The 24,859-nt window shown below is 48.7% G+C and overlaps 2 protein-coding genes across 3 annotated transcripts in view; one reads left to right on the top strand and one right to left on the bottom strand.

Moving 5' to 3' along the window:
• The window catches only part of LOC106722550 (mitogen-activated protein kinase 15-like), a gene marked incomplete at its 5' end in the record, with an annotated part of 16,869 nt that extends 5,171 nt beyond the window's left edge, over positions 1-11,698 (top strand). Inside the window, 4 exon segments of the mRNA XM_014522960.2 lie at position 1; positions 3-80; positions 6,586-6,747; positions 7,097-11,698. The exon segment at position 1 is cut by the window's left edge and continues 100 nt beyond it. Coding sequence (XP_014378446.2) covers position 1; positions 3-80; positions 6,586-6,747; positions 7,097-7,294 — 439 coding nt within the window.
• A 149-nt stretch (positions 11,699-11,847) lies between these two features.
• Positions 11,848-24,859, bottom strand: part of FAM83H (family with sequence similarity 83 member H) — a 29,054-nt gene continuing 16,042 nt past the window's right edge. For both annotated transcript variants that reach the window (XM_006030137.3, XM_025211717.1), the window contains exons 2-5: positions 21,084-21,548; positions 19,333-19,497; positions 18,888-19,012; positions 11,848-15,962 (exon numbers count right to left, since the gene is read on the bottom strand). In XM_006030137.3, coding sequence (XP_006030199.1) covers positions 13,328-15,962; positions 18,888-19,012; positions 19,333-19,497; positions 21,084-21,533 — 3,375 coding nt within the window. In that variant the 5' untranslated portion in view covers positions 21,534-21,548 and the 3' untranslated portion in view covers positions 11,848-13,327. The remainder of the gene's footprint in view (positions 15,963-18,887; positions 19,013-19,332; positions 19,498-21,083; positions 21,549-24,859) is intronic.

The following is a 24,859-nucleotide window of genomic DNA, read 5'->3' as shown; positions in this document are numbered from 1 at the left end:
GCAGGAAGCTGGGAAGACAAATCACATGGATGAATGTAGACACTCAGCCACCTGCTGTGAGCACACAGAATTTCTATAATGTGAGTAACACTCCCATGGGAGCAGCCTGGTCTTTTGCAGGGCCACTAGGTACCAGGGAATAGGGGAAAATGAGACTTTCATGTGCCTACCACTCTGGTGCCTTTACCAAGAGGTTGGCTAGATTGGTCTGTGAGGTGCTGAATTAGAAGAGCTCTCAGTAGTCACTTGAGCTGCTTGTGGCTAAGGCTGGCCTTGGCATGCCATATATAGTGTCAGTCTGGGGGCAACATTCTGAACAGTGTAGATTATAGTCTCGTTGTGCCTGTGTATAAACAAGCACCAAAGAAATGCACAGTAACCCGAGTTATCGGACTATTGCACAGTCAGCATCTCATGTAGATGTGGCCAGTATCTGTCACCAGTAAGGATCCATAACCACAAGCCCTCTCCTGGAGCTGGGACTCTAATTCCTTTCTTTTAGAATGCGGGGGGGTGTGTCAGTCTTTGCAAGATAACGGTAAGCTCGCCTTTCTCTTAATTGTGCAGTTAAGATATTCACCCAGGATATGGGGGATTCAGGTTCAAATGGCTCCTCTTCCTGATCCGTGTCTTCTGCCTCCCAGGAGAACACTGCAGGAACCAGGGTATACAGTACTCTGTAGTGTACTGTCTCAGCCCCTCCAATTGAGATTTACACTTTGCATGTAATAATTTCTCATTTAGTTAAATGGAGTACTAATGCTCTAGCTCATCAGTTCCCAAACTGCAACTGATTGCACACCACCAATTTAAAACAATACAACCTTAAGTACTAACAGCACATTTTTCTCATATAAGGTAATTATAATACATCTGTTAATGCGTACCACTAACAGGTTGTCTGTGTACCACTGGTAGTATGTGTACCACAGATTGGGAACTGCTCCTTTAGCCAGTCCCCAGGATGCTCACCTGGGAGGGAGGGAAAACACTTGGGTTTGAGTTCCAGCTCCACTTTGATATCAGTTATTTATATTAGTTGGAAAAGCTTCAACAAGAAGAACTCAGAGCAGTGCATCACAGAGCATCCTGCTGGATGCTTAGAGCACTCTTCTATGAGATGCAGGTTCAACTCTGCACAAAGCCTCTGTAGCCTACTCGTTAGGGCCCTCTCCTCCAGGCTGTCGTGTATAGGGACATACTTCATCTTTTGTCCTGTGTGGAGTTGCATGTGGTCTAAGCCAGTGATTCCCAACAAGGGTGCTGCAAATACCTATACGGGATTCACACGATAACCCCAGGGGAATCCATAGTGGCAAAAACATTCTGCCTTGTTGTGATTTTTCTGAGTTCTTTGCAACAGAAGAATTGTTCTATTATTTTTATCATAGTAAAAAATGAGTGATAATTAAGAGCTGGCATTTTCTGAGGGGTGCCTTAACTGATGATTCCATAGATTCCATAGACATTAGGGCTGGAAGGGACCTCGGAAGATCGTCGAGTCCAGCCCCCTGCCCCAGGGGCAGGAAGTCAGCTGGGGTCAAAGGATCCCAGCAAGATAAATGTCCAATTGACTCTTAAAGGAGTCCAGAGGAGGTGCTTGCACCACCTCTGGCAGCAGTCTGTTCCAGGCCTTGGGGGCTCAGACTATAAAGAAGTTCTTCCTTATGTCCAGCCTGAAACAGTCTTCGAGGAGTTTGTGACCGTTTGACCTTGTCATCTCTTGGGGTGCTCTGGTGAACAGGTGTTCCCCCAGATCCTTATGTACACCCCTTATATACTTATAGGTAGCCACCAGGTCCCCGGAGCCTCTGCTTTTCCAGGGTGAAGAGTCCCATAGCTCTCAGCCTCTCATCATAAGGCCTGTTCTCCTGCCCTCTGATCATGCACGTGGCTCTCCTCTGGACTCTCTCAAGCTTCTAAACATCCTTTTTAAATTGTGGAGCCCACTGGATGCAGTACTCCAGCTGCAGCCTCACCAAGGCCGAGTACAGCAGGAGGATGACATCCTGGGATTTGCTAGAGAAGCATCTATGGATGCAAGCCAGTGTTTTGCTCACTTTGCCAGCTGCAACATCACATTGGTGACTCTCATTCATCTTGTGGACAATCATGACCCCCAAGTCCCTTTCGGCTGTGGTGCTAGCAAGCATAGCACTGCCGAACTTATAAGTATGCTGTGGGTTTTTCTTCCCAAGGTGAAGTACCTTGCATTTTTCAGTGTTGAAGGCCATCAGGTTTTTGTCCACCCATTTTCTGAGTTTGTCAAGGTTGGCCTGGATCACCATCCTGTCCTCGAGTATGAATGCTTTACCCCAAAGTTTGGTGTAATCAGTGAACTTGGCCAGTCTGCCTGACACCAATGTCCACATTGTTAATGAAGATGTTGTAAAGAATAGTCCCAAGGACAGAGCCTTGGGAGAACCCCACTGGTGATGGCGCACCACAATGATTGACTTCTGTCAACTACCTCTCTCTGGGACCAACCATGGAGCCAATTCTCCAGCCAGCGGGCTGTGATGTAGCCAAGGCCACAGTTGGCCAGTTTTTCTATAAGATGCTTGTGGGATACCAGATGGAAAGCTTTTCTAAAATCAAGATATATGTTTCATAGTAGCTAGGGTCAGGAGGGACCTGAACAGATCATCTAGCCTGACCCCCTGCCACAGGCAGGAATGAATCCTGAGTTCACAAGACCCCAGACAGGTGATTGTCCAACCTCCTCTTGAATTTGCCCAAGGTAGGGGCAAGGACCACTTCCCTGGGAAGTTGGTTCCAGATTTTGGCCACCCTAACTGTAAAATATTGCCTTCTGATCTCTAACCTAAACCTATTCTCTGTCAGCTTATTACCATTGTTCCTCATCACCCCAGGTGGTGCTGGGGAGAAAAGGGCTCTACCTATTTGCTTTTGATCTCCCTTGATAAGTTTGTAGGCAGCCACCAGGTCCCCCCTCAGCCTCAGTCTCTCCTCATATGACGTCAATCCTCTTCTCCCTTGTCCAGGTAATATGTCACCTGGTCGTAGAAGGAGGTGAGATTGGTTAGGCAAGACCTACCTGCAACAAACCCATGCTGGCTATCCCTCAGGAAGTTGCCCTCAGCCAGTTGTCAAGAATGGTCTCTTTGATTTTTTCCAAGATCTTCCGTGGGCCTGTAGTTTGCGATGATGCTTGCCAGCTCCTTAAGTACCCTGGGGTGTAAGCTGTCTGGGCCAGCTGACTTAAAGGCGAGACGGAGATATGTTTTGACTAGTGGTTTTGATAGGTCAGGTCCCAGGATTGAGGTAGGCAGGGAATATCTTTTGTGAATCTCAGTGGAACTAATGCATGAAATACAGAGCTGCTCAGCTTCTGTGTCAGGACTGTGGTTGTGCATGTGCCAGGAGCAGAAACTTAGGCACTGAAGGAAACTTATTGGGAGAAACTTGGGTGCCAAGGGAGTTTGCCTAGCAGTTACCTAGTGGGATAGGTGGAGGTGATGTTAATGCTACTGACTGGCACCTAAATAATGAACTTAAGCACTTAGGTTAGAGGCAGAAGTTACACATAAATTGGTTTAAGTGATCAGGGACCAGTTCAAACTTGTAGCAAAACAGAAGTTCAGTGCACTTAAAACACTTTCAAAATGGCTGAAATTGGTTTAAGATAAACCTGGATGGATGTAGTATCAAACTCTACTGATTTAGGTCAAACTGGCTTGTAGATGTTCTGTCCCAGATCCCCACCTGATTCAACTTCATTCACAGTCCTCAAGCATCCCAGGGTGTTGTGCAGCCCTGGGCTGTGCTATGCTCCAGCAGAGCAGGGTTGGCCCTGCCATCAGCAGAGGCATTTCCATCCCTTGGAAAATTCCCTCCTTGGCCAGGAGAATTGGCCCAGCTCCCAGCTGGGGTGGGGGGAGTAAAGACTTCACTGTGGGCTTCCCTTTACCCTCCAGAGCTGGGAGGGAGGGGAGAAGAGGGGAGGGAGGTACTGTTCCCCCCATCCCACTCCCTCCTCAGCTGGCCTGCCAGCTGGGGAAAGGGCATGGCTGGGTGATTGCTCCAGCTCCCAGCTTGGGTGGGGAGAGTTAAACCCCCACTGTGGGTTCCAGTCCTCCTGCATACAGGGCACAGCCCAGCTGGGGGTCTGGAATGGGGTGGAAGGAGGAGGGGGTGTCTTTTTTTGTCCCACCACTCCTCCAGCTGAGAGCTGGGGCAGGAGAGCCTGCAGTGGGGGCTTTATTCTCCACTCTGAGCTAGGAACTAGGGTGATCACCAGGGATCCAGGTTTTCCATTTCCCATGGAAAAACGGAGTAAACCACAGATTTTACCTTTTAACTGGAGGCAAATGCGGATTTCTCATTTTACCAGAGAAACCTGCAGATTTTGCTGTTTTGCAATGAGCTCCCTGCAGGGAGCTGGGAGGGAGTGGGAGGAAGGCGGTGAGACAGGGACCACCATGTGCATGGACATGCACATGACCCCAGGCAACCAGCAGAGCAGCTCTAGCAGGTAAGTTGGGGGGGGAGATTGAGGCCCCTGTTGGAAAGGAGTAAGGGAGCTGGGCAGGGCTGGGGCTGCTGTCCAGCCTGGTGGGGCTTGGGACCTGGGGCCGCAATGTGCGGCTGCAGGGCCCCAGTAGGGAGCAGGACGGGGCCGCGGGTGTCTCATCCGGGGGAGGGGGAAGGCTGGCTCCCCCTGCCATGTGCACTCCCAGGGGAAAGGGGGAATCCATGCAGGCACAGACTGCAGGCATGGGCTCCTGCCCTGCTTCCCTTCCCCGGGGCCTCTGCAGCCCGGCAGGCATAACCTGCTGCAGCAGGGTACAGCAGAGCCGTGTGGAGAAGCTGCTTGCCGCTATGAGCTCCGCACTGCCCTGGCGACGTGCCTGCTGAGTGTGGGGCTGCAGTGAGGGCAGTGGTGTGGGGTTGTGCCCCTCAAAGCAGCTGCACACACAAGAAGTGTGTTGGCAGGGCATCAGGGAGCTCACGGTGGTGAGCAGCTTCTCCGCTAAGTTTTGCTGTTCCCTGCTGCAGCAGGTCATGCCCGCCAGGCTGCGGAGGCCCTGGGGGAGGGGAGCAGGGCGGGAATGTGCACTCGCAGCCTGTGCCTGTCCCAGGCACAGATCTGGGGGGCACGGGTCCGTCCTGCCCCACTCAGGAGTGCACATAGTGGTGGAGAGCCAGCCCCGCTCCCACCCCCTGACAGGGGCAGGAAGCTGTGGACCCAGGTCTGTAGCCCTGGCAGCTGGGGGCCTTCTCCTGCAGGGTTGGGGGATCAGGGGCTGTGGGTGGGGGGTGAGGGGCACCAGGTAGGCTGTGGCAGGGAGTGAGGCACGATCAAGGCTGGGGGGCCTGTGGGGAGCCTTTAATTTTAATCATGGATTTTTGGTTTTTTATGAGAGAATTTGCGATTTTTATATCGGGGAAAACCAGGATCCCTGGTGATCACCCAGCTATCTTGTTCTCCAGGCTGATGGAGGGGGAAATGGTCCCCACTTCACCCCCCCACCCCAGCCAGGTATAGCCCAACTTGGAGTCTGGAGCTGGGTGGAGGGGGACTATTTTCCCTGCCCACCAGAGAGGTGGCATGGCTGGGCGATCATCAAGGCTTGCCCCCCAGCTCCAGGAGAGGGAGAGGCCCCACTGGGGACTCCTTCCCTCTTCCACCTGTGCTGGGGAGACCCTGGCTAGGGATCTGGTGCGGGAGGTTCCCCCATGCCTTCTCCTCAGCTGGGTGGAAGCTGAAAAGGGGGGCGTGGCTGGGGAAATGCCCATCTCCTTGCTCTCTGCAGAGGCTGCCAGGAGTGATCTAGCATGCCCCAGCTCCTGGCATGGGCTGCTGCAGGGGTCTGGCTGTCTTCTGGTTTGAAAAGTGAACGTCAGTTCACTTTCTTATCAGTTCAATCTAGGCAGTTTACAGAAACCTGCAAACAGTGATTCGATTCAGTCTCAGGCTGTTTGATTGTCTGTACTTAGCCCTAAAGGGATTCTGGGCGCTTAAGGTCCCTGGTAAATCTTCCGTCTGTCTCAGTATAGGTGAGTTTTCACAAGGCTTAGCCGTGACACACTGGTAGTTCCTCTGGTGTCCGTGAGCTTAAGTTATAACTCTTGACAAGAAGCATGATCATTGTTTCATACTTTTTAGAAAGCAGTTTTGAGTTCTTTTTTTGCCTGTAGAGTCCAGATAGTGACTAAAATGATCTGCCACAGCTTAAGCACATGTGGTGGTATTGCTGGTTAAGTAGCTACCACGTGCCAGGTAATAGGAAGGGGGGGCGTATGCATGTGACCTCCTTGCATAGGGTTCATTGTCAGAGATATGAGAGAGTTTGAACTGGAGCACACAGCTTCTGGAAGGTTAACCCCTGCATAGTCCCTTGCCCCAGGGCAGGAAGGATTGGGCCCGCTGCTGCCATTTAAATTCCTTTCTCAGGTGGACAGACTGTGTTCTTCCTCTGGAAATCCTGTCCAACCAGAAAATCCACTTGCCTATGCTAACATAATAGCTTCTTTCTAAGACTATTGACCCTCCTCTCAGGCCCAGACAGCTGATTGTGGCTGTCACTGCTGAGCCTGGACACTGAAATCCTTCTCCGGCAGGGTCATCAAGAGCTGAGAGGTCTTGATGCTCAAGGTCGCTCCATGTCCAACCCAAGATCGTTTTCGCTATCTAGACAGGCAAAGGAGGCGGCTATCCACAACAGCCTGATGAGGAAGGATACTCCTGCAATAGTGGGTGTGACGGCAACCAGTGCCAGACTGGTGAGTATAGGCAACTGCCTTTCACTGTTCATGTATCAGGAGCATAAAACATCAGCTGCATCTTTGAACCTGGGCTTTTGCCTGCTTTATGGGATTCCAGTTTGTCTCTTCTTGTTTTATATCAGCCTTGGTGTATGCTTTCCTGCAGCCCCCTCCCTCTTTCCATTTAACCTTCCGGAACAGTCTTAGTCTAAGTCCCTTCTCCCTTGTCTCTTTGGATTTGTTCTGCTGCTCCTTTTTACAGCCAAGATCTATCCCACTCCCCAGTCCATCCGTTTTCACTCCTTGTGTCCATAACAGACTGCTGATGAGTGTTTCTGACTTGTCTTGGCTTTTCTTTGTCACACAGAATTCAAGAAGCCCTCCATTCCAGAGTAAGGATGCTCACCCTCTTTTGAAGTCCAGCAAAAAGATGTTCCAGATCACAGCAAATATGGGAGCTGCTGGAGATCCCAAGGCATCAATGGGCAGTTACTCCCAGTCCTATGGGACCATATGTAAATCTGCACTCCACAGTCTTCCAATATTAAATGTACAACAGCATTGAGTATGCAGCAGCACTGATCAGGTGGGCGACATTCTATCTTGCCTGTCTGTGGCCCTGCAAGGAACAAAGCACTGGGGTACAGCTCCGCATACTGGCAATTGGCAGGCCCATCCAGTGTGAGAGAAGTGCTGCACTTACCATTTGGAACACCACAACACTTCTCATGAGTAAGGCAGAAGTAACAATGTGGTATCCCTCCAGTTGCTATCTGAAACCTGTGCTGACACCTGAGAGTGCCAGTCAGGTGCTGCAACATCATTTGCTCCCACACAACACTGTTGGCACAGTTAATTTTATGTACTCCTTGTACAGTATCTCAAATCATTACAGAAAGCTGCTTTATTCTGCTGCTCGACTGTTGTCACAGACCTCAGGTTGTTCTTTCCATCTTTACCAGGCTCATTCTATGTGTATGCACTGAATCCAGGTTTTGAAGAGGAACAGGTAATTGGCAACAGGCCATTCTCTGAAGCCCAAGAGGTTTCAACTTACAATGGATAATCTTGAACATCCTTTACCATATGTGCCCATGAATTCCTATGTGGCCCTTTCAGGATACAGAAGTAGTAATTAGAGCCCTCTTTTGCTCTAATCAGACAGAAATTATCTTCTAGCTATATATTTTTTTTCTCCAGTGTATTTAATACCAGAGCTATCATATATTCTTCTCTTATTGTAATAAATTGCTTACAATTCACTGCAGAATGTTCCTTCCTCTTATGGCATGTTGTTTGCTATGTAAGGTAGCGAATGATAGAGTATCACTTTCTCTGTCTAATAATTATATGTGTTTTTCTTTTCCTTTCACAATGCAATACTCTGTGAGATCCCATTGTTTTGGAGCAACTATAGTTCCAAAAGACTTTACAAAGATCCGATGTGTTAACGTAACCCGGGACTTTGTTAGTAAGTGTAAAGAATTGTATAATGAATAGCATATCGCCAACACCATTTTCACCTTACAAAACAAAGGAGCCACAGTTAGGATTGATGGGTGGGTAAAGTGAATGAAGAGAGATGTGAACGTGCCAGTGAGCAACTGACTTGATCACTTTGTTGTTCACGTCCAGACTTTTTAATGTACAGCTTTGATGCAGAAAATACTTGCCTACTGTAACAGCAAATAACCCAGATGTTTGTATACATATATAAAGATCTTGGACCAGAACATGATCTGATGCGACTCAGTGTGGCACTGTTGGAAAGACACCGATTCATACTACTTGAGAATCTAGACTGTATATATTTTATTGTATCTTTAGCCCCTTACATTTTGCTTTTTTACCCACACCGTAAAACATTCCGGAGAAGCAGCTTTTTGTATGATGTACTGCATAATGTAAGTTAAGGCTTCCTGAGTTTTATGATTTTTATTTTCTCAAATATAAATATTCCACTGAGTTATGTACCTCAAGATGCTATGTGAGATTTTTTTTTGTTCTCTGTTGTTTTTGTTCTCTGTTTCAGAATAGAAAGGGGAGATAGAAAATAAATCAGATAATCTGGGCAGGACACCCTTTCTTTTTGCCCAGTTCCTGTATCATTGATATCACCTGTCATGAAAATGGCTTCCATTTCACAAAAGGCATTCAGATTCCCATCATGTTTTTCATGTAGTATCATAGATTTGGAAGGGACCTCAAGGATCATTTAGTCCAACCTCCTGCATAGGTACAAGATTCACTGTTTCTGTGCCATCCCAGAGAGATGCATATCCAGCTTTTTAAAAGGAAAAAACCCAAAAGAAAGAGATTCCCCAACTTTTCTCTGGCCAGCATTTCCGTATGGTTCTGACATTTAAGATTCAGTCAAAATGTGCTTTGCTGCATTTTAAACCCACTGCCTAATGCCCTGCCTTATGTGGCACGGGAGATCAATGTTTTACGTTTTTTGGCATCCTTTGAAAATATTTTGAAACTGCTTGTAATGCCTCCCACTCCTCCTCTCCCCAATGTCTTTTTTTTTCCTACACTAAATATACTGCAGTTCTGTGGCCCCTTCATCATCCTTGTGGCTTACCTTTGGATCATCACTTCTTTCTCTATATTGGTTACAAAATGCTGTGCCCAGAATTGGACTCAGCACTGAGCAGAGAGATGCTCTCTTTCCTCCTATGCCTTTCCTGCAATGCTTGTTAATGGAAGCCAAAGTTGCATTTGATTTTCTTGAAATAGCATAATATCACTGAAGTGTGTTGAGTTTGTGATCCCTCATAAACCCCCAAGTCCTTCTGGACAGTGCTACTGCCAGCCTAGTTATTCCTCCCCTGTACTTTGGTTTTTATTCCCTGTATGTAGCTCCTTACATTTGTTTGTTGAACTGTATGTTGCTGTTGATAGCCCAGTTCTCCAGTTTTAAGATCCATTTGAATCTGAATCCTGTCCTTTAAATTGTACCTCCTCCCAGGTTTGTCTCTGCAAATGTCATCAGTATGCTCCCTATCCCTGCATCCAAGGCTTTACCAAAACTGGTAGACAGCACTGGATCCAGAACCAGACCCCTTTGAGCCTTTACTCGAGACATCCTGCCAGTCTTACATCAAGTCATTTATAGGTGGTGGCTGTTTGTGAATGCAATCAATTTGGTGTATAAAATCTGACTCCAGCATTGTTCTTTAGTAAGTTAATGTTTTATTTAATACTCCACAATATACAGAACTGCTTGGATAGTATCCTCTTAATATACAACAGTAGCACAGAAAATGTACAAGAGAAGGATTGTGGCTCCACACAGAAACAAGACTGTTTTGCTGTGCAAACACTTATGCCAGCAGTTCCCTACTAGTATTTGCAGCATAAACTTATTACAGAGCCTGAGGGGCTTGTTTATTTCTAGGCAGCTCCTCTCCATTTAGGTGCTGCTATTTTGGGGGGCTTATGTGTGTGTCTGGGTTGAACTGTTCACATGAAAAATTGTATATTATCTTGCTAATTGGCGATAATTCTGTCCTAAATGGTGAAGCCTCCAAAATAACCTGTTCTGCAAATTAGAGACCTGTGCCTCTCAGAGCTTTATATTACCAGGCTTCCTCCAAGCAAGAAACCAGCCAGCATTTGTCACTGAAAAGTTATTTGATTTAGGTAGAGCCCACTACCATGGGAACACTCACTGTGCACCAGTCCTCAAAAGGAGGCAGTAACACTCACTTGAGGGTATCCCCTGCTGCCGCTCTCATGCTGTCAGTCTCTGGTGTCATCCATAGTGGTTGTGGGGTGTGCCAGCAATGTGGCTTTACTGCCTCATATCTGGGGTGGCTTGGAGGGCATGTTCCCCACAGCTGCTGGCATTCAGCTTGCTCCATGCCTTTCCTGTTGTCTACACATCTGAATTAGGTTTGCTGAACTTAGAGGTGCAACACCTGTGAGTGATCATGGATGGGGCATCAACTTGTACCAGTCTTGCTGGAGTCCACAGGAAAACTCAGAAGACTTGTTCCGTCTCATTCCCAACTTAGGCAGCAGATGGAACATGAAAAGGAGTGCATGATTAGAGAGAGAGATTTCTGGCTGGGACTGAAAAGACTTCCCCACATAGAGGATATGAGAGGAAAAGGGAGGTGTCAAAGGGATGGTCTGCCTCCTCCTTGAGGACTGTTTGATTGTTGCCTCATTGACTGGACCCTGGATATAGCTGAGAGAGGCTGTTTCCTCTTGTGTTGCTGTTAGTTTTTACTGAACCTAGGACCTTGTTTGCTGTTTGGTGAACCAAGGAGCAGCTGGAGTGTTTGTAGGTGTCTGCCCTGACATCTTCTGCTTCTGCTTCAGAAACAGAACAGGTTAAGGCAGCTGCTTGCAGTAAGAGGCCAGCCTAGAGTGTAGGTGATGGGAGAGAGCCATAATACAATGAGGACTGGGACTTCTGACAGTCAGCACGTGGAGGGGGGCAGGTGGCCAACATGGCTAAAGCCCATTCATCTTCCCTTGTCCAGTGCTGCTCAACCTTCCAGCCCTGTGGCCTGGATGAATAGTGCAAGGATGGTCCATGGGCCAGATTCAGCTGCAGTGACTCCCTGTACTGGCCCTATCCCATGGGCCATATCTGGCCCAACCCAGTCTAGCATTTTCAACCCATGTCATCTGGCCCACAGGGCTCCCCACAGGTCTGGAAATTTGACAGCGAGCAAGCAGTGGCAGCATTAATTACCATGACTCTAGCACTTAATGCTGCCACCACTCTCCTGCTGCCAAACTTTCAGACGTGTGGAGAGCCCCACAAGCCACGTCAGTCCTGCAAGCTGGATCTGGTATGGGCTGGGGTTGAGCACAACTGGCCCAGTCTCAAATGGATTAGGTATGCCTTGTGACCCAGGTGTCCTTCCTTGCCAGTAGATTCACCTTCTGTGGATTTGAGCTTGCTATGATCTCTTATCTGTTCCATTTTTAATTAATCAAGTAAGTCTGTTTACAGCATAAATAAATACGTGAAATCAGCTATAATTCCCAGCACAGAGACTGCTACAGCTGCTGTGGCAAGTCTAAGGGGGGCAGCCCTTAGGTTAGTCTTCTTAACCCTGAAGAAAACAGACCCAAGGTAGCAAACCTTAAGTACAGCAGGTTTTTTACACCCTCCACCCCCCACCCTGCCAAACAATTCAATATCACAGTGTGAATTGTACAGACTAGGCTAGGCTGTCTGGGTGCAGACAGACGTGCAGCTTCCTGCTGTAACTGAGAAGGCTTTGTTCTGAGTTAACGATTCACCGGACCAAGCAGAAGTCCACTGCTGGATCCAAGGGAGAAGGGAATCTAGCTGGGTTGCAGCCTGCACTAGTTTCCCTTAGCAAGGGCCCCTGCCAGCCCTGGCTGTTTGCAAAATGGGTGGGGCGCTAGCAGAGGGAGCTCTTTCTAGGGGTTCCCCAGCCAGCACTGGAGGGATGGGGGTGAATTGGAGCTCCCCTGCCTCGGGGGGCTCCAATACACTCACCCAACCCTCTAGTGGGGGCTGAAAACCCCCCAAACCAAACTCCCTCTGCAACATTTCCCCTCTCCCATTCTGTGTTTGGTCATGGCTATAGACCACTTTCTGTGGCCATTCGGGTGAAAACTGTCACTTCTGTCTGCGCCCCTGAAAGAGCTGCATAGTCAGCCTTGGTACTAAACACCAGAAAGAAATATATGAGAAATAAACCATTCCTGAGCTTACAAAAAGGATCATTTTACAACAAAGCTCAGTTTTTCCATTCTTTTCTCTGAACCCTGTCTCCCTTCCTAGCACAGTGAGGGACCTGCCAGCACTTGAAATGGCTTATCCTCTGCTACAAACACCTCCCTGAGTGAAGACACCTGTTTGTGAAGGCACTGTCTCAAGGAAGCTTCTGTTTGGTGAAGGCTGCATTGTACAAGCATAATTCAGCTACCCACTAGCTCAGCTTATCTACACTGCAGTCTTGGATACACTTTCTATGCCCATGTATCCTGTCAATTCCCTTGCTTGCTGCCTTCCAGTTGCCTGTTCAGGCTGCTCCTGTAACATGTAAGTGCATTTCCAATTACAGTTAAAAAAAATAAAATGCTAAGTACAAAAAACATACACATGCTGACGGTCAGGGCCATCACCACAGGTAGAGGCACAGAGTTTACAGAAAGGTCTTTATCTTGGGAGCTTTAAAAAAGCTCTTCCTGGCACTAGAGAAAATGGACCTGGACTTGAGAAACAGCTGAAAAATCAGCATTGTTCTTTCAGTGAGAAGCACAGATTTCCCTAGCTCAGGGCAGAGTTTTGAATTGGTATTTTTCCCCTCCCTGAGAGCAGGAAGTTCCCTGAGTGGATCATACAGACTCTATTTTATCTTTTTCTCTTCTTACAATCAGATAATTTATTTTTTTTAATTAGTATCATATTGCATTGATTACCCTGCACCCTGTGACTTTGTGGTGCAGGTCATGGTGCAGGAGTGCAGTGCTGTGTGTATTGCTACTTATCCTCCAAGGGGTATTCCATGCATTGCTGGTGTCCATCTTAGCAGTGTAACCTCCTCTCCCTCTGACATGTGGTTATGGCCCCAGCAGCTGGAATTAGGCAGCATTTCTAAGGTCACTTTTTGGTTTTGAAGGTTCCCAGTAGTTTGGGCATGAATTTTCCCATTTTCTTGTCTTTGGCATCTGTGTCGTATTCCTCTTCATTATGACTTGTTTGATCTTCCTTCTTGCAGAAGACCTCAAACCTACTATAGACTCGTTTCTCCTTCCGCATACTCTCCATTTTTCTCAGCAGGGTGTCTCTGTCCTCTGATGGTTGCCTCTGAAGATTCCGCCTGTGGCTGCTAAAACTCTCTGATCTGTTGATGTTGCAATTTTTCTCTTTCTCACCTTTGCTCTCCAAGCTGGTGGTGGACTTGGAAAGATCAGGGTTACTAGTAGATGGTAGTTGCCTGGCTAGTTCAGCTCTGTTCTTTTGACTATTGGCAGAAATTTGCTCCAAAATTACCTTGGTGTCATCACGGAGGTTGCTGCTATATAGGGCATTAGCTGTGGATGAAGCAAACCTGGTCTGAGGAGCTTGGTTGCTTTTGGGGGCAACTGTTGTGAACTTCTGAGATTTCTCTTCCTCCATCATTTCTTGGCTAACCCCCTGAGAAGTTCGTTTGAAGGTCATGTTCTGTTTGTCAGGCTTCCCAGTCTCAGGAATAGTTTCTTCTTCTGATTTCTTTTCACCTTTCGGTTGCAGGAACTGTTTCAGCCTTAGTGACCCTTTCCTAAAAAATTCTATTGGATTTGGCTCCTGTTTCGAGCCCTCTTCCTCAGACATATTGAGAGAGCTCTCAGATCCATGTTTCCTGGATAAACTCTCAACAGTTGATGTGGTGCTTATCCTTGCCTGTGATTTCTTTAGTTCTGCATTCGGTAGTTTCTGGGTGTCCTCTTGGAGCATCCGCTTTTCCTTCTTCTCTGGAAGAGCAAGTTTCTGAGTGTCTCCTACAAATAAAAGGCTCTCCTTCTCTGGAAGAGCAGGTTTATTCTCTACGGAGTAGAACCGAGAAGCCAGCTTGGTCTCTTTATTGCTCATATGTACTATGGGATCTTTGCTTAATGTTTCGAGGAGCCTGGTGGCTGATGGAGCCATGCCAAACTGCTTCTCAGCATCTGTGTGCATTTTATAAGTAGCACATGCTTCTTTTGTGTCTACCATCCTGCTCTCCAAGATCTTGTATTGCAAGGATTTTGTACATTTCTTCTCTGCATTCTGTGATTCTTCCTGGAGAAAACTAGAAACAGCTTTGGTGTGGCTGACTGTATCTCTGCCCCCTGTTCTGCATTTCTCCAAGAGCTCTGCCACTTTAGCAGAGGTGGTTGTCTTTATTGTTTCATTGTCTTTTATTGTTTCACTGGACATTTGCTCCTTTTGGATCATCTGAACCTTCTCTGCTGTGTTCTGTGGCTCTAACTTGGCACCACTAAAAATCAGAGAGGACCTGAGTCTTGAGGTCCTCTGGATTATGGGATTTATCCTGGACCTGAAGGAATCCTGTTTCACAGGGGAGGCCTCCTCACCTGCCTTGTCAGCACCTGCAGATTCTTTAGCACTGTTAAGTGCCAGTGACTTGCTAAATGGCAGGGGGGACTTGAAGGCTGGGAACAGCTCACCAGTGTACTTTGGGATGGGCTCCCCCAGGACATCGTTATAGGCCTCAGATTCCATAGGCATTGGGAGACCTTCTTCTCCTGGCTCAGACTGGTACCCACTCAGGTAGGAAGAAATCCTCCAGTTGCGCAGACCAGTTCTATTTTCCTGGACTTTCTTGTCCTGATCTGGATCCTGGTCTTTGTCTTGTAAAAACAAGCGTTGCTCCAGGCTGTATTTCTGTGTGGGTGATGTCTGGCACATGAATTTCTGCCCTATGTTTTGCCTCCTTAGAGCCATTGTTCCCAGTGGGCCGTTGCCCGCAGGGTTCACGTGGTCTGAGCCATGCTTCACTTCCCTGGAAGAGTTTGAGGGTACGTAATCCAACCGCAAGGGGAAGCCCTCATGTGGGAGATTGGATTCAAGTTCAGGGTACCTGGGGCCCTCACCATAGTCCTCCAGCTCATTGAACCCTGCCCTGCCACCTCGGATTCTCTCAAAGAGCCCTTGAGGCCTGCCAGCAGCATGGGGATGTTCAAACTGATACTGGTAGAACTGGTCCTTCTGAAAATGGTTGGACTGGATTTTAAAATCATCCAAGTTGTTCATGAACATCTGCCTGGAAAACTGCCTCGAGGAGGAAAAGTTTTCAAATGTTCCTTCAGCAAAGCTGTGCCGCTTGAAGGAATCCAGCTCCAGCTGCTTGGCACGGAGGAACCCCCGGCCTGGATCCACCTGAGAGTTCTCCATTTCCACCTTTTTATACATGCGCATGGCAGACCCCTCCATGGTGTGGCGCATCAGGTCATCCCGCCTGAAATTGGACAGGAAGAATCTGTCTGAATCCACTCTGTCCGTGAAGGAAGGCAGCAAGAAATTCTCCTCCCTTGGGAACATCTGGGGTGACTTGTTTGGAAAGAAGGGTGAATTGTTTCCAAAGGGGGCCATAGGAAATGGATTCTCTGCCTTCACCAACACATTGGCTGGAGGAATGAGGGGTTCTGACTGTGCAAAGAGGATGCGGAATTCTTCGTCAAAGCTGGACACCAGCTCCCCCTGGAAGATGTGTGCAATGCTCCTGTGAATCTTCTCAAAGGACCACATGAAGCTGCAATAAGAAATGAGAACGAGAAAAGTTAGCACCTGGAGTGTCACTTCACAGGTACCATGTCCACTGCACACTGACTGGCCAACCTTCTACTGGCACCAGGTACCACTGGCAGACTTCTGCTAGACACGGGCATTCCCAGACCTAATAATTATTGATTTTATGGGGCATCAGAAGCACAGGGGATTCTACAGAGGTGAGGGTGGGCCTACATGAAGCGACCCCATTTTTCACAAATACTGTCTTGCTATTCCCACCAGAGCTGCACTTATCTGCAGAGGGAAATTCAGGAAGATCATCTTTTAAAGTGGCTTAGTCAAGCTGCATTAAATCTCTGGGTAGATGTTCTCAGCCAAAAGTAAAGGGGTCTTAATTCAGCTTAGTTTTATCTGCTTTGGAAATTAAAACACACTCACTTCAGAGTTCAAACAATATTGATTAATGTGGTTTAACTCATCAACTTTGAATTCACATATTTAATTAATTTAGATTGATTTTTTTTCTTAAGTGTCCTGTGTAGATGAGCCTTTACTACAGCCTGGTCCCTGCTGATGTATTTCACATCAGGAAGTGGTTAGGAAATAGAAATATGCCTACTAGCAAAGACTGGAACCCAGCCCTCCCTATACTAGGTGAATTCCTCATCACTGAGCCACAGAGCCAGGCTCCCTTGTTTTCGCTGTCCTTCTGGCCCCAGACAGGGTAACCAGGTTGTTTTACAGACTCGTGACTGGGGCTGTGGTGTGGATGTGAATTCAGGGTTGAGAGCACTGGATGACTCATCCCTGGACAAGTGATTTACCCCTCAGGTTTTTGTGCAGAAAGTGGTCTTAAGGGTGCGTGCATGTAGGATTCAGGCAATCCTGTCTAGGTGGTGGTGGTTCCAGGCTCTGAATCCCAGTTTCATATAGGCGTCTAAATGCTACCCAGGCCCAGGAAATAGGAGTGGAATTTCAACTTTGCTCTTGCTATGGGTTAGCTTAGGCACTGACCTCCCCAGAACTCAGCACATATAGTGTTGTGGACACCAGCCCTAGGCACAAGTGTCTCCCCATTTAAGCACAGGGAGTTAACATAGGTGCCCTTCATGGTTTTGTCAGTTCTGTATCCAGAGCTGGGAACCTAACTTTTAGGTAAGTGAAAGCTCAGGGTTGCCAAGCCCAATCTCTTCTTTTGGATTTGGGCCTGAAAGACTTTGGCTTATTTAACTGAGTGAAACAAAGTTTGAAGGGATGTGATTGCTGTCCAAACTCATCACTGCAATAAGCACCAGGGAAGAATGATGCTGGCATTGGAACAAACAGGTGCACACAGGCATTGAGTAAATTTGGGCTGAAAATTAAAAGGAAGTTTGTAAACATCAAGACAGTGAGGTTCCGGACCAGCCTTCAGACAGGAGTCACGGGGACAAGAAACCTGGTGAGGTCTAAGATGGAGTTTAGTGAGGTTGTAAGTGGGATCACAAAATGCAGGTGCCTGTCAGAATGAGGAGCTGCTGGTGCAGGAGGACCCTTCCAGTACCAGTGTTCCCATCTGCACTCAAGCACTGACCACTGTCCCAGAGTTTCATAGATTTCATAGACATTAGGGCTGGAAGGGACCTCGGAAGATCATCGAGTCCAGCCCCCTGCCCAAAGGGCAGGAAGTCAGCTGGGGTCATAGGATCCCAGCAAGATAAGCATCCAGTTTGCTCTTGAAGGTGTTCAATGTAGGCGCTTGAGCCACCTCCGGTGGCAGGCTGTTTCAGACCTTGGGGGCTCAGACTATAAAGAAATTCTTCCTTATGTCCAGCCTGAAACAGTCTTGTAGTAGTTTATGACCATTCAACCTAGTCGTCATCCCTTGGGGCGCTCTGGTGAACAGACGTTCCCCCAGATCCTGGTGGTCACCCCTGATAAACTTATAGGTGGCCATCAGATCACCCCTGAGCCTGCGCTTTTCCAGGCGAAAGAGCCCCAGGGCTCTCAGCCTGTCATCGTAGGGTCTGCTTCCCTGACCTCTGATCATGCGCGTGGGTCTTCTCTGCACTCTCTCAAGCTTCTCCACATCCTTTTTGAATTGTGGAGCCCAAAACTGGACGCAGTACTCCAGCTGCAGCCTCACTAAGGCCGAGTACAAGGGGAGAATGACATCCCGGGATTTGCTTGAGAAGCATCTATGGATGCAAGCCAGCGTTTTGGTCGCTTTACTAGCCGCAGCATCACACTGCAGGCTCATGTTCATCTTGTGGTCAGTGATGACCCCCAAGTCTCTTTCTTGCATAGTGCTAGCCAGCGTAGCACTGCCGAGCCTATAAGGATGCTGCGGGTTTTTCTTCCCAAGGTGGAGAACCTTGCATTTATCGGCGTTGAACACCATCAGTTTCTCATCCGCCCACTTGCTGAGCCTGTCCAGGTCAGCCTGGATCACCCACCTAGTTGTTCCCACGCTAGTCATACACATTGTTCTTCACATCCTGCCTTTTCACGCACAACCTTTTTAGCTACTTAACTTGTTTTGTGACAGCACTTGTAAGTCAGGTTTAGCAGCGAGTCAAAAATCAAATTTGACTCTATCTCTCTACTGCTTTCTCTCAGAGCATAGCCATTGAGGTGACAGCCTGGGCTTATTAGAGCTAGGCACTTTCTAGACTGTCATTGGCAAACCTGGTGTCTGCAATGCCTGTGGGCTCTGAAGTGAACTGTAGCAGCTACCAACCTTCATGCAGACATGGTAAGTCCTGGATGTGAAAGATGCTCAGTGTCAGTTTTCTGTACAGCTGCCCTAGCTACAGAACTGCATGTCTTCCCCTGGACCTGCTGCTGTGCTCCATGGTGCTGTGCAATTCTGCTGCTGCTGTGAAGCCAACATAGCAAGAACCCACCCCTCCTACCAGCCTTTTCCCTTGAGGGAGAGGGGGCACATGGGTCCATGGCTCCTCCTCACCTGTAGTTACCACTCAGCACCACCATGCAGTCCACCAGCAGGAACTTCTCTTTCAAGTGGCCTTGGAACGACATCCCCGTGCGGCAGTAATATGTGGGACCAGCCACCGTCCGCACCCGCAGGAACTGCAAGCCAGCAGAGACGAGACTGAGACTCCCCAGGCAGCAGCTGCCCCCTGTTCCCTTTAGCTCCCCTGCCTCCCATAACATCAGCACTAGCTTTCCATCCATCTGCCTTCTGTCCAGCTGGCGTGTCTCTCTGTGCTTCCAGCCAGGCCAACCCCAGCCCTCACTGCCACCCCAGTGCTGGGACATTTCTCCCCTCTTGTCCAGATTCCCCTCAGCCTTGCAGCAGAGACACTGCTCCCTCCCCTTCAGCTTTTTATATAACACCAGACCACAGTGTCCCAGCACCAATCCTTTCTTGCATCCCATCTTATGCTCACATCCACATAGTTCAGGTTGACGTTGCACTTAGCAGCTGCATCCAAGAAGAGTTGAGAGTTAATTTCATCCAGCAGAATATAAACAGGGACCCTGCGAGCAGCAGCATCCAGCACTTCACTCAGCAGATCCACATCCGTAAAAATGTCCATTACTATAGCTACCACCTTTGGGGGAGACAGAAAGAGGGAGGAAGAGAGCAAGGACATTACAGTTCTGTGCCTGCCTGCATATGACCTCTCACTGATGCCTGCTTAATTAAAAATCAGACAAGCACTTTTAACTGAGGGTGATTAATGTGGGGGCAAACTGCCAGGGGCAGTGCCTCCTTTTTCTGCCTTACATTCATACTGGATGCCTTTTCTGGAAGACATTCTTTAGTTGAAGCTGCCCCATACCTTTCCCCTTCCTGCTCCAGTTTAAGACCAGACAGATTCATTTAATCAGTCCAAACTCTTGCATATCACAGGCAGTTTCATTGCAGCAAGTTACCTCTGCAATGTCCAGGAACTTCTATTTGGCTAAAATACATCTTCCTGGAAGGCTCCCAGCCTGGATTTGAAGACATGAGCCATCACCTCCCCTGACACTTGTAACCATTGGTACAATTTTTCCCCTGCTAAAAACTGAGGTTACTATCTCATCTGACTGTCTGGCTTCAGCTTCTAGTCACTGTCATCTCCTGTTTTTTTTTTGTCATCAGACTCAAGAGCCTTTTAGCACCTGGTTTTCATTCCTCTGAAAGCATCTTAGGCACTGGGATGAAGTCACCTTTAATCTTTCAGATTGGCTAAACAAGTTCTTTCAGTCTCTCGCTTTAAGACCCTCTCTTCAGTCCCTGAATCATTTCTTGTGGCTCTTTTCTGTGCTGTCCCCAACATCTGAAGGTGGAGACTAGAATGGGAATGCAGGACTCTAGCCCTGGCCAGTGCTGTATACAGCTATAACCTCCGCCCTCCACTCCTCCTTGCTGCTCCTCTGGCTGTACACCCAGCGACCACCTGGCCCTTTACCTACAGCCTTACACTCGGAGTGCCCACCGAGTTGCTTGCCCACTCTTGAACTCTACATCTTTTCAAGTTACTGTTGCCAACACAGTGGCCCAGTATGCCGCACAGCCTGTATTCTTTCTGCTTGGGAGTGAGGAGGGTGTCTTTAATCCATTTTTGGGCTCCCTGTGTTTTAGAGCTTTGTAGGCCCCTGTCCAGCTCTAGGTACAAGTAGAGCAGCCTCAGCACTGCTCTAGCTTCTGTTTTCTTTCCCATGGTTCCACATGGGCCCTGGGGACCAGAGGACAGTGTAGTGCAGTGAGCTCTGGCCACATCCAGTTCACTGCTCCCTGACTCCCTCCTGGGCCAGGCACTGCAGGCAAGGATGAAGAGGCCCTGCACCAGCTCTCTGTGTGCTGTCAGCCTCTGGACAGGAAGATTCTCAGGCAGTGATGTACTGTGGATCTCCAGCGCCTGGGGACCAGTGCTTGCATTTGTGCCCGCCCACCCCCCTAGCAATACTTAAAGTCGTCGCACGATAAGAACTCTGAAGGGCCAGCCGCCCCCACCCACCCTGTTGGTCCACCGCTGATCTCAGGGAGCTGTTTCTACCTTTTTAAATTCCCCTGAGTGGCAGAGTAGCCTACAGGGTGTGGATGTGAGTTAGTCACAGAGAGTAGCATAAACAAGGGTTGCTGTGTTCCACCACCTCCTCCCTTCTCACTGCTGCAGCTCTGCTGGGCCTGGCCTCATGCTCATCTCACCTGCTGTGCTGCTCGGATCATCCTGCGGGCCTCTTCTTTGATGCTGGGATTATCTGGAGGTGGTGGCTGCACCAAGGTAGTCACCTCTGTCCCCCTGAACCCAAAGACCATTGGCCAGCCCAGGTCTAGCTCTGGCACTGCAAGGTCAGAGTTCACTGGCCAGTAGGTCCCAGAAGATCCATCTGTGTCGCCACTCGGTGCGGTATCGGTGCTACTACTCTCCTGGTTGGCATAGTGGGGTTTCTGAAGGTGCTGTATGATGTGGTCTACCTCTGAGCTGCAGAGGAAGTCAGGGGCTCCCTCCTCTGTCAAGAAATGCTGGTAACTTTCCTTCCCTTTCTCAGCCAGCACATCCAGCGCCAGACGGTAATACTCCTTGTAATGAGGTGGGAGATAGTTGGGGTCCAAGGGGTTGTCCCCCTGCGAAGAACACTGGGACCGGCGAGCCATGAGGGGTAGGGGGACCTGCAGGAAGGAAACACAGTAGGGGTTGAAGAGGCAGGGTTTGCTATAAAGCCACTACACTCATCCCCAGCTGACAGGTAGCGCAAGAGTGTGTGTGTGCCATAAAGTCATAGAGCAGTGGGGCTGGAAGGGACCTCCCAGCCCAGACAACCATAATCTAAACTCTACATAAAACTGCCATGAACCCTGACACGGCACAGACCTATCACCATAACCTGCCACAGGTAAGGCAGGGGAACCATGGCAGCCACTGTCTTGCTTCTCTAAAATGTTTTCAGTAGACACTCAAGAGGCCCCAGGCAGAGACCATACCCCCTGCTATAGAGGGCAACACTCCCCCATCCATACCAATCCAACCATGGGGTAAAATTCCTTCCTGACCCCACATATGGCAATTGGTCTGACCCTGAGTGGTGACAGCAGGAGAGGCAAGAGCTGGGAGTTGTGCTTGACAGCAGTGAACACACCTAGGTTTTTGGAGTGCATGGTGTAGTAGCATGCGTCAGTGCTGCAGTGTCCTGGGAACGGGCCCCTGCGATGCAAAATGGGACCGTACACCTCATCATGTGACGCTCTGACACTGTCATGCACTCGTACACAGTGATGGCTGGAGGGCAGTGTCATCTGGGTTGCTTGCTATCAAGCATCCTAGGTGAGCCCTGGTTTCTGTTTTAAAGGGCAAGGGTTTTTGGAAAGGATGTAATCCTTCCAGACATGAGCTGGACTCTGCTACAACACGACCTCAATCTCTCCTTCACAGCATCTGTTCTGTAGCAGGGCCTTCGGCAGTGAGGCACACATGTATGTCCCACGGCAGCGGTAGTGGCACTGGGAGACAGTGCCAGCAGGGCCCGTGACCAGGTGCGAGTGTGTGACCCACAGGAAGGCAGATGCAGGTGTCCTGCCCCTGGGACATGGGTGGCTCTAGCGTCATGAAGTGCTGTCACGGAGAAAGGATGTGGCTGCTCTTCTCTGGGTGGGGGGTGTCACGCTGTTTGTTTGAAACCAGCTCTCTAAAAACAAGCCCAGGCCCTAGGACAGGGTCTCATTCTGGATGGCAACTGGAGTTGTCATTCCCCCTCCCAGCCAGTGTGCTTGTTAGCTGACCCCTTTTTCCTTGAGAACTTCCTTTTTGTATTTTAACTGGAGCCCCTGAAGCATCATTTGATTCCCTGCATGTGGCAAGCTACTTTAAGAAGGCAATGGCAGGACCCATACGCTGGCATCCGTGCATGAGTTGTAACCAGACACACCCTCTGCTCATAGTTAGAAGTTTATAGGATCATAGGAGAATAGAGCTGGAAAGGACCTTGGGAGGTCATGTAGTCCAACCTCCTGGTCAAGGCAGGATCATCCCTGACTATACCATCCCACCCACTCCTCTTTGCACACTGCTCTCTGCTGTCCTTTCACAGCATCTGATGAAGTGACCTCGACTTATGCTCTATAGAGTCCAGAGGAGAGCCACGCGCATGGTCAGAGGGCAGGAAAACAGACCTTATGATGAGAGGCTGAGAACTACGGGACTCTTCAGCCTGGAAAAGCGCAGGCTCAGGGGCGATCTGGTGGCTGCCTATAAGTATATTAAGGGTGTACATCAAGATCTGGGGGAATGCCTGTTCACCAGAGCACCCCAAGGGATGACATGGTCGAATGGTCACAAACTTCTCCAAAACTGTTTCAGGCTAGACGTAAGGAAGAACTTTACAATCTGAGCCCCCAAGACCTGGAACAGACTGCTGCCAGAGGTGGTGCAAGCACCTACCTGGACTCCTTTAAGAGTCAATTGGATGTTAAGAGTCAATTGGATGTTTATCTTGCTGGGATCCTTTGACCCCAGCTGACTTTCTGCCCTTTGGGTAAAGTAAGTGTTTCTAACTTTTGAACATGTCTGCTTTTGAACATGTTCAGGGATGGAGATTCCACCACTTCTCTAGGTACCTGTTCCAATGCTTATCACGCTCGTAGTCAGAAAAGAAGTTCATCCAAATCTCCTACCGAAATTTCCTCTGCTGCAGTTTGAGTCCATTGTTCTTAGTCTTGCCCCTACAGCCACAGAGAAGAGCCAGTCTCCATCCTCTTTTTAAACTCTATTCAGGTATTTGAACACTGTTATCGAATCCCCCCCCTCCATCTTTTCTTTTCAACTAAATAACCCTAGTTTTTTCAGCCTTTCCTCCTAAGTCATGCTTCCCAGGCCACTAATCATTTTTGTTGCTGTCCTCTAGACCCTTTCCAATCTGTCCACATCCTTTTTGAAGTGCAAGGCTCACCAGTGCCAACTAGAGCAGAAGAAATTTTTCCCTTGATTTGCAAGCGACACGCCTGTTAATACAACCCACTATGCTAATGGATTTAAAAAAAAATTTTTTTTTGCAACAAGTTCATGTATGAAGTCATTTGTTCAGCCTCATGGAAGAGCAGCTGCTGCTCATCTTCGTACAGACTGCTTTGATGGGGCATTCCCTTGACTTCTTAGCTCAGGGGTTTGCAAACTTTACGAGCAGCAAGCTGAAATAGCACAGCTTGTTCTGTGGTAGGCTGGTGTTCCTGACCCAGCCATCACTTCTCCCTGCTGCCACACCTCTAAATCCCATTCCCCACCCCCACGGCCAAACACTGCAGAAGCCCCCCACCACTGAAACACTGCCAACATCCAGGCTTTGTAGATAAGATAAAATCCTTGTCGTCTGGACCCAGCCCATGGGCCATAGGTCACTACCTCCTGCCTTAGCCCACAGGTGTAAGATATGTTGCCTAGTGTATGATGTGTCAGTTTTAATTTTCAGAGTAGAAAAGAAACCACATTTTTCCACGATCAAAATGAAACACCACTATATGTGTATCTATATATTAGTGGCGTTTCATTGTAATCACGGAAAAAATGTGGATTTTGGGTTACTTTTTTTAATCTAAAAATTGGGGGGGGTATCAGAGAAAACCCGGATTCCTGGTGATCACGGTCAGTTCTGTGCTTGCATGGGCCCTTCTGAGGAGCCTGCAGGGTGCCAGAGGCCTTGCAGGGACGCAGGAGCCTGGCAGCCTGGCTGGGCCTGTCTGGGATATGCAGAAGCACTGCCAGACTGTGACATCTGGTCTGTGTCTGGGGCAGGGGGCTCATGCGGCACAATGGAGCCTCACTGCCTGCCTGGGGCTTAGCGGAGCCAGGAGTGCGCTCCCTTTTCCTTGCACCCCCGGAGGATGCTGTCTCATGGTGTGGATGTGGGGGGATGTCGGGCGTCTGTGCAGTGATGCAGGCAGTCCTGGGGAAGACTGCATGCAGGGCTGGGTGTTGAGACCCAGGGAGCTGG

The sequence above is a fragment of the Alligator sinensis genome, unplaced genomic scaffold (assembly GCF_000455745.1).
Source record: "Alligator sinensis unplaced genomic scaffold, ASM45574v1 scaffold1029_1, whole genome shotgun sequence".
In the NCBI taxonomy this organism is placed as follows: Eukaryota; Metazoa; Chordata; order Crocodylia; family Alligatoridae; genus Alligator; species Alligator sinensis.
Note: the sequence above shows the minus strand (reverse complement) of the source record. Positions and strands in the feature narration are given on the sequence as shown.